This window comes from Euprymna scolopes, chromosome 11 (genome assembly GCF_053919585.1).
Source record: "Euprymna scolopes isolate OS-2025 chromosome 11, ASM5391958v1, whole genome shotgun sequence".
In the NCBI taxonomy this organism is placed as follows: Eukaryota; Metazoa; Mollusca; class Cephalopoda; order Sepiida; family Sepiolidae; genus Euprymna; species Euprymna scolopes.
In genome coordinates, this window is record NC_136492.1 from 659,607 (window position 1) to 674,892 (window position 15,286).

Consider the following 15,286-nt stretch of genomic DNA (forward strand, 5'->3'; position numbering starts at 1 on the left):
TCTTTGTTAGTTTATAAATACAATAATCTGTGAGTCTGTGTCTGAGTTAATGAAACATTGTTCAGTTTATATATGTCGCTGTTTGTTAGTGAGTCAATATATGTCTGTAAGTTAATGTAAATCTTGCTTTTTTCCTCTTTACCATCAAGTAACCCTTTCATGGGGTTGCGATAATCGAGTTTTCTGTTTTTTTTTTTTACATAGGCATCACCACATTATCAAGGCCAAGAGACCACTCAAGGATAAGGGTTAAAGAGTGTACAGTAGAAATTGGACATTATAGTAATCATTAGTAATGTAAATTTGGTAAAGTTGATAACTTATATGGAACGGCTCATCAAGAACTTATTTACGTTAGACTTGAAGACAACCATATTGTAGTCAGCCGGAAAGCAGGAAAACGGAAGACAATTCCACAGGCGTGCAGTTCTAAGAAAAAAACCTTGTTCATGGAATCTACGTTTAGGTTTAGGCACAGATAAAGAGTGGGGGGAATTTTTGATAGTGTTTACAGCTAGACGAGTGTTTCTTGTGAAAGTTTGGCGAGGGGGGACCATAGATTGAAGCTCATTCGAACACTTTCCATGAAAATAACGATACATCAGAGACAAACTCGCAACATCTCTTCTGTGAGATAAAGGTTGTAAGGAAGAGAAAAGGACATCTCCTACGAGGCTACGAAGTCTATTTTGAACTCTATCAAGGCAGGCCAAGTCCATTCTAGCAGCTCCTGCCCAGATGTGGCAACAGTATTCCATCCTTGGACGTACCTGGCTCTTATATAGATAGAGAATAGCATCAGCAGTGAGATATCTACCGGATCGATAGAAAGATCCCACCATTTTTCCAGCGGCCTTGGCAACAGATTTGATGTACGTGTTCCATTTAAGATCAGGAGTAATGGTCAAGCCAAGAAGTTTGTCAAAACTTGAGGCCTCCTGAAGAGGAGAGCCATTCATTTCAATTGGTCAGATGTGGATCAGAATGTTGATGATGTAAAGAGAGAAGCTTGGTTTTAGATGCATTAAAAGTAACCAGCCATTCTTTACCCCATTGTACTACGTGCTCAAGATCAGAGGAGAGAGAATTGGAGAGAATTTGGTCGTTTACTGTCTTAGATGTGCTACCATAAATGGTAGTGTCGTCAGCATAGATGTCTACAAATGATGTAAGGATGTGATTTGGAAGATCATTAATATAGATCAGGAAAAGAGTTGGGCCAAGGATGGACCCCTGAGGGACACCGGCATTAATACTGTGAGCTTCTGATTTTTGCCCTTCAACTACTACTCTTATGAACCTATCAGAAAGAAATGATTTAATAATTGAGAAGACATTTCCAGCAATACCATAGCTAGAGATCTTATGAAGTAAACCTTTATGCCATACCCTATCAAAGGCCTTAGATATGTCAAGAGCAATTGCCCTAGAAAGGTTGCCTCCGTCGAGAGATTTGCTAATCCTATGAGATATAACTGTAAGCACATCTGCTGTAGATCTAGCAGAACGGAAACCATATTGAGTGTCACTAAGAAGGTTATTTTTGTTGAGATGCTTGATTACTTCTGTATTTAATACAGATTCCAGCAACTTACTCATGACGCACAGGAGACTTATTGGCCTGTACTGAGAGGGGGATGAGCGATCACCTGAATTCTTAAATACAGGGCATACTGATGAAATTTTCCAGGGAGATGGGAAACTATTCTCCTTAAGACAACGTTTAAAAGTTTTGTAAGTATGGGCGCTAGTTCAGGTTGAAGTTTTTTGAGTACAATAATTGGAATACCGTCAGGGCCAGTTGCTTTACTGGAATCAAGGTTTTTGATTAGCTTGGCAACATCACGTACAGATATACGTATATCACATAGCATGTTTTCTGATACAGGAGGAAATATTGGGGGTTGGCAGCCTTGATCGCAAAGGGTAGAATTAGCTGCGAAGTTCTTATCAAAGAGTTTGGCTTTGTCTGATGCTGACAAGATTACCTCAGGTCCATTGATAATAGTTGGGATGGAGCACACGCTTCTATTCAGGATTCTGTTTGCTATTTGCCAAAACTGGTGGGAACCAAGCCGCTGGTCAGCTGCTTTGGACTTAACAGATAAAGCATACAACTCTCTTGCATTCTTTATTACTTTCTTACAATGGTTGCTGGCAGTCCTGAAAGCGGCTTTAATTTTCATACATCTATTACGTTGGAAACAGTGGAAAAAGTGATTTCTGTGCGCAATGGCAGCAGCACATTCTGGAGAGAACCATGGCTGGCTGTTAGGTTTTTGCTGAAACTTTTTCGAGGGTATGAAACGGTCAATACCTACAATTAACCATTCCGTCAGGTCTAATACTATAGAGGACACATCCTTTTTAAACATGGAATGCAGAGGTAGATCAGATATAAATGTACGGAAGCTATCCCAGTCAGCCTTAGTGTATCGATATACTGTACGATGGAGAGGTACGTCTGGGGACGTATTACATTTCATTTTTATCTTAATTGATACAACAGAGTGGTCGGAAGAGCCAAGAGGCGACAGAACAGAAACTGAACATAGTTCAGGGCAAGTTGTGAGAAAAAGGTCTAGTAGGCTCGCATACTGGCCATCATTGTCGGGCACACGGGTGGGTTCCTGAACAATCTGAGTGAGGTCATAGGCAATGGAGAAATCATGACAGAACCTTCCCTCATCATCGGTCTTGTTAGAGTGAGTCAACCATTCGACGTTGTGAACATTGAAGTCACCACATACGTGAATGTTAGCTGAAGGATAAGCAGATAAGACTTGGTCAATTTTCTTAGATATGCTTTGAAAGATAGTAACTCCGCTGTTATGGGGGCAGTAGAGAGTAAATATAAATGCCGTAGTGTGAGCTAAAGCAACCCGGAAGCACATATAGGGTAAGTTAGGATCTTCCCGGGAGATGTCCCTACCACATGGAAAGTTATCCCTAATATAGGCACATATTCCATGCCCATGGCGATCTTGGGGGTCAGATTTAGAAGTTAAGTTAGAGTATCCTTTAATTGCGAACTCTTCTAGGGAAATAGCCTGTCCAATGCCAGTTTCACTTAAAAATTAAAGGTCTGGTTTAGTCTCCTGTAATTGAGTTTCAACCTCTGGAAGGTTAGAACGTAGACCCCTGATGTTGGAGAAGGAGACATGGTAGTAGAGGTCTACGTTGGAAGTTGGAGAACCGGGTTTAATCGTGTATTTTTTCTTGAAACTTGTCATGATGAATTTTTGGAATTTGTGGACTAGGTCGTCAGATTTACTTAGAGCAGGACAGAGAGGGGAAACTAAGAGAGAAAAAGAAACGAAGAATTTTTTTTTTTGTAGCTAATGATAAGGTAAAGCCGTAACAATTACCCACTAGTATGGCACCGAGAGGCCCCACCAGAAGCTACTGCATGGTCCAGAATCCATTCACCAAATGGCAATACAGCAACTCCAGCACTCTGCACCTGCTGATAGGACAGCCTCCTTGGTGGTTAATCCAAGGTTCGGGTCCCTGACTATCAGGCGGATAACGTCAGCCCAGACAAAACGTTTACCTCCAGCACCCTTACTAGTGACATGGCTACAAGGATAGACATAGAAACAGAAAATTTCCGCCATCTCTGCCAACTGTTCGCGCAAAATACTGCCAACCTAGAGACATTGTTTTTATAAGGAGTTACATTTTTACGCTAATTTTTACTTTTTCGAACGAACGAGAATCAAACATTTTGTATGTAAATATGGAACTAAAACTTTAACGCGCTATCTTGTTTTTTTTCTCGGTGAGACATAAATGAATGAGTAAATATAAAGTAGAGAAAGCTGTATGAGTTCTTAAATTATTTATGTTTAGTTGTATCGCATATCTGCTTCGCCACACATTATAATATAATTGACAGACCATGATGTAACGTAACATTTACACCTGAACCATATCGTTACATTCCGACCACTCGGACCCGAAAGTTGTCTGGTACCCTTGTAGAAAAAACAAAAAACAAAAAACAAAAACAAAACAAAAACAAACAAACAAGGAAGGACATAAAAAATACGACTTAGGATTTTTTGGTGAATACAAAAACATGTGTTCCAATAATTTCCAACAACGCACTTCCCTGTGTTCCAAAAAATCACACACAGCTAACATGCATGTCAAGACACCTTTTCACGCACATGTCTTTTTAGCCACGTTCCTTTCGTCTTTTTCGACGACGCGGTGCATTTTCTCTCTCTTCGTATACGAGTCAAAACACGTCCGATCGCTTCCCTTGCTCAACCACGTGCTGTCCTTTTTTCTGACTTTTTTTTTATTTTCTTTCTTCCCGTGACGTCAATGCTAACAGGCTTGTTTTATATGTGTTAAGACGGCTGCTGTTAATATGTTCGCTAGTCATCTATCATCGTCTGCTGCTGATTTTCTCACACGAACCAATGAACGCTCTCTTACAATAAGATTGCACCGCTATGTTTAGAATAAGGGACCATTGTATTTGTGGCTTTTAAACATTTTACAATTTGTTCTCGATGCGTTATTAACCAATCTAACGCCACAAAATTATATGAGAGTTTGTGTATAAACATGTTTGTTTAATTACGTTTTTTTAGGTAGTAGAACTATCTTTAATGAATTATACAATAAGAGTATGGAACTTATTTGTCTAATTATGTTTTTCTTACGATAGTATAGCGAACTTAAATGGATTATATGAGTTTGTGTATGAGATATTTTTGTCTTATTATGTTCTCCTTGAAAGAGTATAAACATCTTCAATGAATTATATAATAAGAGTCTATGTATAAACCTTATAAATATCTAATGTATGTATTTCTAATGATTTAATCGTTTTGACAGAACTCTGCCTGGAAGGAGAGTTTCGAAACAATATAAGCAACACGTGCCAAGATTGTAATAAAGGTTATTATCAGCCGAACGTCGAAAAAAGCGATTGCTTTAAATGTTCTGATAATCGTACAACAATATCAACCAAATCTCAAAGGAAAGAAGACTGCATTTGTAAGTAATTGTTTTATCCTTTAAAAACAATCTAGTCTTATATAGCTGTCTATTTAACAAATGTTTATATATATATATATATATATATATATATATATATATATATATATATATATATATATATATATATATAGACAGATAGATAACACGTGTTAATATAGCGCTGTATCTGTGCATCGTCTAATGTCTTTAACGTATATATTCCAAATATCTTGACTGGACTGTATCGTCCAGGGTCTTTAATATTTATGCGAGAAGGCATTATATATATATATATATATATATATATATATATATATATATATATATATATATATATATATATATATATATATATATATATATATATATATACCAGTGTTGGAACGATTAAGCGGAATCGGAAAAATCAGAACTTTTGGGGGTATCAGAATCGGTATCGGAATCGGAAAATTATAGCCTAATTTCCGATTTCAAACATTCTTTTTTTAACAATAAAAAATGAAACAAGCACAAATTGTTTTTTATTAGAAGTTGTTCATTTACAACATAAGACTGAGAGGGGCCACCGAATGGGTTATAAATCGCATTTACAGATCTAACATTGATTCACAGAGTTTAATTTATTTTATTTATTCGTCATTTATTGAGAGATAACTTGCCTATTCCCTTTGTCAACTTTTCGCACTTATTCGCTAAATGTCTAGATATCTCCATCCGAGGGAGTTCACTTGAATATTTAGATAACCCCATTCGAGGGAGTTCACTAAATGTCTAGATACCCCCATCCGAGGGAGTTTACTTGATTGGTTAAATGCGCTGGACGGGTTTTAAAATTTCGTTGGCGCCAGCTCTATAATGACAGTGTCTGTCATCCGCTTCTTCTGAAATAAATAAAGTTTTATGACGCCCATCTTTGGATGCAAGTGAAAAATATAGATGAAAAGCTCCGAGGAGTTTATCAAAATCTTGAATGATAAATAAAGAGACTCGCCCACGGAAAACTCATCCATGGAAAACTTGTCCATGAAAAACTCATCCATTTTTGTCCATGCAGGAAAACTGGTCCATTATTGAATAAATATCGATTGAAAACACATTTTATGGCCGTTCTTGAAGGAGATATTTTTTAAAAAGAGACTACACCCCCATAATATTAAAAAAAATTTTAAAAATCTTTTTACTGTTCTTTTAAAAAAATCGATTTACTAAATGTTTGTTTTCTACCAATGCTGGCTAAGTTTTTAGTAGTTTAACTTTATTTAAGCGTTTATTCAGTTAAAAAAAGACATAAGACCGCATTATATTTTATTTATTTATACTTATTTATTATTGTTTTAAAAAGAGCAAAATCGATTTTTATACCTAGTTGGCTAAGGTGTTTGTAGTTTTGATGTATTTTAAAGCGTTTATTCAGTAAAAAACAACAAGCGTCGAGTGTTACATGAGCACAAGAAATAATATTCGATATGAGCGATCACATCTTAGGAGTCTTGATAATCGGTCAAAAATAAAAAATTAAAGAAAATACTGAGGGAGATTTAGTTTAATTTTCAATAAGTTGAACTATATAAATTTAATACGGTCAGGAGTAAAACGTTGCTTCATCTCAATGTAAATTTATACATTATTATTATTATTATTATTATTATTATTATTATTATTATTATTATTATTTATTATTATTATTATTATCTATATATTAATAGGATAGCGTGCACTCAAGTCATTTAATTTTTTTATAAATAATTTTACCAAGAATTCCTCATTAGTTCTGGTTTTGGTTTCGATTATACCTAATGGCACTCCAATAATCTATTTTTTAAAATAATTTTATCAAGAATTCTTCATAAGTCTTGGTTTCGGTTTCGATTACAGTTGAAAGAACTAAAGTTATATATATATATATATATATATATATATATATATATATATATAGTAATTTATAAAATATATATGGCGATTAAGCTACACTGAATATTCTGCGTTTCATCCAACTATAGGATTCGTCAGGCTTATGCGCATAAGCCTGACGAATCCTATAGTTGGATGAAACGCAGAATATTCAGTGTAACTTAATCACCATATATATTTATAAATTACTAACTAGCTCTACCCACGTATTGAGCACTTCTGAAGTAAATACTTAAAGTTTACGCATAAATCTATACTTTCGTATATTAAATTTATGTGAAGAAATGAAGTAGTTATATATATATGTATATATATATATGTATATATATATATATATATATATATATATATATATATAAGTTTGGGATTCGGTTCCCATTGAAGCTGATGAACCTAAGTCATAGAGATTATTTTTATTTTTGAAATTGCGACTTTATAGTATATAAAAATCGATAAAATATTAACTCTGTAATAATATATCCGAAATTTGCAAGAATTAAAATATCATATTAAAGCGTATTTTACGATATGGCTTCGCCGGGCGTTCCTGATAGCTTAGATAAATATCTTTGCAGTTTTAACAAAATAGCTACAGTAATATCAGAGCGTCTTGATTTATGCTGAACATCTACAGAATGCCAACATCAATATGTTACATATGAATCAGTCCCTTTTGGAATTTCCACAGGTCCCGCTAGTTGTTATTATTATTATTATTATTATTATTACTATTATTATTATTATTATTATTATTATTATTATTATTATTATTATTATTATTATATTATTATTATTTATTATTATTATTATTATTATTATTATTATTATTATTATTATTACTATTATTATTATTATTATTATTATTATTATTATTACTATTATTATTATTATTATTATTATTATTATTATTATTATTACTATTATTATTATTATTATTATTATTATTATTATTACTATTATTATTATTATTATTATTATTATTATTATTACTATTATTATTATTATTATTATTATTATTATTATTACTATTATTATTATTATTATTATTATTATTATTATTATTATTACTATTATTATTATTATTATTATTATTATTATTATTATTATTAATATTATTATTATTATTATTATTACTATTATTATTATTATATTATTATTATTATTTTATTATTATTATTATTACTATTATTATTATTATTATTATTATTATTATTATTATTATTATTATTATATATTATTATTATTACTATTATTATTATTATTATTATTATTATTATTATTATTATTACTATTATTATTATTATTATTATTATTATTATTATTATTATTACTATTATTATTATTATTATTATTATATTATTATTATTATTATTATTATTATTATTATTATTATTATTATTATTATTATTATTATTATTACTATTATTATTATTATTATTATTATTATTATTATTATTATTATTATTATTATTATTACTATTATTTATTATTATTATTATTATTATTATTATTATATTATTATTTATTATTATTATTATTATTATTTATTATTATTATTATATATTATTATTATTATTATTATTATTATTATTATTATTATTATTATTATTATTATTATTATTTGCCTCTAGTTTTATTTTAGGTTACAGCGAAGAAAATCAATTTGATAACCCAACAATTTTTCATAATTAAAATGCTTTTTTAACTTCATTCATAGAGAGATTGCAGAGAATAGTAGTTGAATACGAAATGGAATCAATCAATCCTATGAATACTAGTGGTTTCAGAGACTAAATGGAGACATTCATACCATGTTTAACCGCATGCTACGAACACTTTCCTCTCATGCCACTTTAGTGGCTCCTGTATTCTTTATGATGAATACATATTATATTTTATACACTTTACACTACTTCTTTCATTTGTAACTTCTAACACGAATCTGCAACAACTGGCTGACGAGGACGATTCAAGTACTTCCCGGATCAATCTACAATAATTGCTAACAGCAACTGAATGACGAATATTCGGGCAATAAATTCACTCTAAAAAAAGCAGCCATTTTAAAACGGCATTTGACGACTAAAAGGACCCAAGAAAAAAGAACACACGCAGATATTCGAAATATTTTTTTCCTACACTCGGGGAAAATTTGAACCTTCAAAAGTATTTATTTTTCAAAAGTTCGGTGATGAACGGGAAAAACTACGTTTGGGAAAAAAAACAACATTCGAGCGTAAAAATCCACAAATACGGGATAAAAAATACTTCGAAAAAAGGACAACAGTTCTTGCCGAAAAAAGATTTTACAAAACGTCAACTACGAGCTAAAACAGAACTCATAAGACGAATTGCGTGGAGAATTATTATTACTGAATTAACGAGACCAAGTTTTCAGTAAGTACAAAAAAATATTTGTCGTTCTAAAAGCATGTCTTGCTAATACGTCTTATGGTTAAAAGGCATTAGCGTTGGAAAAAGAAAAAACTCTTCTGCAAAAGTAAATATTTTTTTTGGCTAAAGCGAGTATCTGCACAAATTAAAAAAGACGTCGGATTTTAATCCGATTAAAATAAACTTTTCACTAGTCGACGGGACTGCTCATCGAAGAAGAAAACAACGATTTCGCTAAGCACGACAAATAAAGTGTTAACGAAAAAAGGACATTCTTTGTTGCACAACGATCAAAAAGAATAGCCATTATTAAATAAATGCCATAAACTCCATTTCACAGATAAGTAACTTTTTCTTTTTAAGACAAAAGAGGAAAAAGTATGTAGGATCAACAAGGAATTGAACCCAGTACCTACATGTTACAAAAATTGAAAAATGACAAACGAAATCTACTGCTTTCTGTATGAATGCAAACGCTGAATTATTTTCTCAGACAACTTGCCACACGAGGAAATAAATATATGAAAGAAATATTCGTCAAATAACCAGGTGCGAATTTTGTAAAAGTTTTTTTCTATAGAGTTGGTACTATAGGAAAAGTAAATCAACAAATTGTATTGTTTCTGAAAAGAAGTCATTTTGTCATTAAGTAATTCCATACCGTCAAATAAAAAATGGACGAGTTTTCAAAATAAATTTTGGAAATGTTGAAATTCCAACAAAGTCAAAAATTAGAACTTGAAAAAAGGTTTCGAAAAGAGAAACTGGCAATACAGAAAGAAAAGGAAGAGAAACTGGCAATACAGAAACAAAACGAAGAGAAACAATTGGCAATACAGAAACAAAACAAAGAAAAACAATTGGCAATACAGAAACAGAACAAAGAAAAACAATTGACAATACAGAAACAAAATGAAGAGAAACAATTGGCAATACAGAAACAAAACGAAGAGAAACAGTTTAATTTAATAAAATATCTCGAAGAAAAACGAGAAAGAAAAAAAGAAAGAAATGAACGAACAGATATTGGAAAATCAATTAGATTTAATGAAATTCTCGAGGAAAACAGGAAAGAGATAGGAAAGAAATGAATAAACAAATATTGGAATTGAAAAAAATTACATTTAGAGCAACCAAACCAGTCAGATAAAATGGATTTGATAACGCAAATTTTAGTGAATAAGGACAGCGGAGAAGAAACTAGCACACCTTTTTCCCAAAATGCGATCTGGTCAGCTATTGATACATTTCATTATGCTTATGAGGAAGACCTAATGTTTGAGGAATATTTCAAAAGATTTGAAGACGTTTCTAAAATTGATTGCAGTGCATGGATTGATCAAAAGAAGGTTCGTTTATTGATACGGAAGTTAGGTTCATCCGAGCATAGCAAATTCGGAGACTATATTTTACCAAGAAAAATCCACGAATGTCATTTGACGAGGCAGTCAAACTATTAATGGAGGTATACTGTCAAAAAAGAAGCCTTTTTCATAAAAGATGGAAATTCATGAATCTTACACGTAAGCAGAGTCAGGGCTATACGAAATTTGAGTCTATAGTTAATAAGCACTGTGACGATTTCAAATTGTCGTCATTAATGGCGGACAATTTCAAATGCTTAATATTCACACAAGGTTTGATAGCCGCAAAATAAATTGGAATTAGAACCTGATTTGATGCTTCAGAAACTTGCTGAAGATTGTCAGCGATTCGTTGTAATGAAGCAAGCTTCTCCCCGCAACATAGAAGCAGATATGGCGCACATTAGGAAAATGCGCTTCAAAAATAAAAGACACCCACCCGCCAGCAATTATCAACCAAGAGGAAAAAAGAACCATTCAAAAATTATCAGGATAGACAAAATCCTAGAACCCCTTGTAGCAAATGTGGAGGACCTCGTAGGTACAATGCATGTCAGTACCAAAGGAAAATAACATGCGACCTATGCAAGCGAGCAGGGCACAAGGCCTCATATTGCAGAGCAAAAGTAGCAAAAAAGAGCTTCGTAAAAACTGCAAAAATTGACCCATCACCTACAGAGAACATAAAGAAATATGTTACGGTGAGAATCAGAAATAAAGAAGTAAAAATGCAATTCGATTCAGGGTCGGATTTATCAATTATAAATTTTCACACGTAGAAGCGAATAGGAAAGCCCATGATGACAAAGACGAATAAAGTCGCAAGATCGGTAATGGGTGAAAAAATAAATATTTTTGAGGCTAGTTATTAATGTGTCACTAAAAAGAACGACAAAAAAAGCTAAAAGTTTTCGGTCTAAGGAAGACAACGAACTTATTCGGGACCGATTGGATTCAGGAATTTGAATTATGAGACTCACCAATGAGTGATTTTTGTCACAAAATCGAAAACCTAACGCCCGAAGGATCTCAAAAGAGCTTTCCCAAGTATTTTCTCTGAAAAGCTTGGATGCTGCACAAAAATAAAGGCGAGATTCGAATTGCTGGATGAAGCAAAATCAATATCCAAAAAGCCACGGAGCGTACCGTTCGCTTCGAGGGAAAAATTGAAAAAGAATTGGAAAGACTAGTTAACACTGGAATTTTAACCCCTATTAACTATAGTGAGTGTGCATCCCCCACCGTATACGTGAAAAACAAATCTAAGGAGATTAGGGTATGCACAGACTTTTCGACCGGATTGAATACGGCGCTCAAGGACCATCACTGCCCGCTACCAAACCCAGATGAAATATTCGCTAAGTTAAATGGCGGAAAATATTTTTCCAAAATAGACTTATGCGATGCGTACCTACAAATATCAGTAGAGGAAGATTGCTCGAAACTTTTGTGTATCTCAACGCACAAAGGACTTTATAAATTCAATAGATTAGCATTCGGTATAAAAGTAGGACCTGCAATTTTCCAACGAGTAATTGATATTTTGCTCAGCGGTTTGGATTTTGCAATAGGCTATCTGGACGATATTCTTATGCGTAGTCAAAATATTGAACAACATAGAGATCATGTATTCCAAGCGTTTGACAGAATAAAAGAATACGGATTTACATTGAAGGAAGCAAAATGCGAATTTGTTTTGGAACGAATTAAATACCTGAGTTATCATAGATAAGGGCGGGAGGAAACCCGATCCAGACAGGTCAACAGCTATAGAAGACATGCCAGAACCTCATAATGTAACTACATTGCAGAGTTTTTTTAGGCTTCGCGAACTATTATCAAACGTTCAGTAAATTGTGTGCGCCATTGAATGTACTATTAAAAAAAGATTTAAAAAATGGGACTGGACACCTGAGTGCCAGGCATCGTTTAAGAAATTAAAAGATGTATTACCGTCAGATTTATTTAAAAAAAAAAGACCACCACTGAGAAGTGGAACCAAAGCCTTTAGCTTACAATTTATTTTTCCCTCTGCTTTTAATTAATAGCTGGCCTATGAACGCACGTTTGCTGCGAGCCTAAAAATTAAAACGTTAACCTATAGCTACTAAGTTTTGCATGCATATTTGTAATATTGTCGTCGTTCGATCTTCACCTGGCAAATTTAATATTTTTTCATTTTCTCACTTTTGTACTGATAACTTTTTACGTAAACATTACGTAAGTATAAATCATGTAGAATATTTGAATTAATATAATTACATGTAATAGTTAACTAAATATGATAATCCGGTAAGAAAACCGAAGAAACTAATAGGGAAAACTATATATTTCAAATTTCAAGATGTTGACCATCTTACAATTTATTCTTTTAAGTACGTTGACATGCACAATTCTTGACAGCACTTGCTATGCAGTGCAAAATCATTCATTAAATTATTATATAAAGATATGAATCTATTGTGCCCGTAGCTCCCTAAAGGAAAAGCACCTATCAATTCATTAAAAAAAAAAACAAAATGCATATAGACCTGATTACAAAATCCGAAAATTGGAAGAGAAGTTGCAATTACCTTTTATTTTTTCCATCTATTACGCCATGTTGGAATTTTCAAGTAAAGTCACTAACATTTAAATTTCTGTAGAAAGAAGTGAAGCATGCACAGTGAATGAGGCATAAAAAATTATTAAGTTCAACATCTGCCCCCCTCCCCCAGTTAGCCCCAAATGTCCACAAATGACGTCAGATTTTGGCAAATATAAAAAATGATGCAGTTTTAGGCCTTAACATATGTAAATTTGAGTTCTACACCATGCAAAAAAGAAATGACTAATTCCATCATTTGCCTCCCCTCCTCCATTTAGCCTCAAAGTCTCCAAGGTCTTAACATATTTAAATTTGAGTTCAACGCCATGCAAAACTGCTAAATAGACATACACAGAACATTTTGGACTAATTTGGAAAAATAGTCCCAAAATGGAGTATTTTTATAAGCCCTAAAAGAGCCCCTGGCGCACACGCAAAAGTTATCACGAAGTATAGACAAACACAATTATATAGAAATCAGTTAGTTACAACTTTTCAGAAAGTTTTATAAAAATCCAAGGCATCAATATTTTGATTATGTTCATGTACAATTCTGCGATTTGAAAATAAAGGACTCATCAGATATTGTCCAAAGCTCACAATATTGCCACGATGAAGATGAACATTATTGATTACATATGTGCATACATGTTTCAGTGGAGTCCCTCTTAAAAAATACCCACCTCGTCAGACCAAGGAAGTAAACGTTATCGAAACGAGAATCATAGTTCAATTCGTTTTGTATATAAAAATCTATCCAGGTATGGGTTATATTTTGAAATGAAAAGGGGGTATAGTCTGTGAATGTGGACAGTAGAGATTTTGGAGGGAGGTATGATAAATACTGGGAGTAGGGATGGAAGGCGGTGTATACCATATATCCCTCCCAAACCTTTACTGTCCATATTCACAAACTATACACCCTCTATTCTATCAAAATATACTCCATACCTGTATATATTCTTATATATAAAACGAAATGCCCTTTGATTCTCGTTTCAATAACGTTTCCTTCCTTGGTCTGGCGAGGCGGTTCTGTTTAAAAAGAAGCTCCACTGAAACATGTATGTACTCATGTAATCAATAATATTTGTATAATAAACAGACTATATACCTGCTCTGTCCTTCATTGAGCACTCTTTAATAATCACGCGGGTGTTATTGAATTTACATCAAGGAAACGAATCTATGCCACAATTATATATATATATATATATATATATATATATATATATATATATATTATCAGTGGTGAAAAAAACCCGGACTAGAGTGCTCAATGTTTAGCCAGAGCAGTATATAGGAAATTTATTGCTGTGAGTACAGAATGAGGATATCTTCCTAGCGGAATTCCTAGCGGAAACAATATGTAAATTCATTCTGGACTCACAGCAATAAATTTCATATATATATATATATATATATATATATATATATATATATATATATATATATATATATATATATATATAACTCTGATTATGGTAGGTTTCATTGAATCCTTGTAATTGTAGTGTTGGGTAGATTCATCGAAATCTAAATCAAGAATTAAAACTATATAGGATATCATATAAGAATCTTTTAATAGTTTGTTTTATTGGTTAAAACTTAATTTTGCATTGATTAATGATGAAAGTATAAGTATTTATTGATTTTTGGACTAAAACTAAAATATACAAATTACTAATGTTAAAATACGCTTAAATATGATATTTTAATTTGTCCAAATTTCTTATATATTATTAACAAGTCGTGATTTCAAAAGTAAAAAAAAATATTTCGGTGTCATCAGCTAGAATCGGAAGCAGAAACAAAACTGTAACATTCAAAGCTAATGATGTTACCACTGTACCAACGTGACACGCATATGGCTAATTAAAAATAAACTAAGATTAATATAAAAAAATGTGTAACAATTATTTCAATTTTGACCCCTTTTTGACCTCTTAAAAATTATTTTAATTTTAAAACCCATAAAGGAACGGACCATAAAAATACAATCGTTACAGGCCACTAGCGCCACTCTATGACTTTT

General features: G+C 32.3%; 1 protein-coding gene across 1 annotated transcript in view; it reads left to right on the top strand.

Moving 5' to 3' along the window:
* LOC145287716 (uncharacterized) overlaps positions 1 to 15,286 on the top strand; it is a 640,174-nt gene that overhangs the window by 99,810 nt on the left and 525,078 nt on the right. The window contains exon 17 of the mRNA XM_080135469.1: positions 4,852 to 5,013. Within this exon, the coding sequence (XP_079991595.1) occupies positions 4,852 to 5,013 (162 nt within the window). The remainder of the gene's footprint in view (positions 1 to 4,851; positions 5,014 to 15,286) is intronic.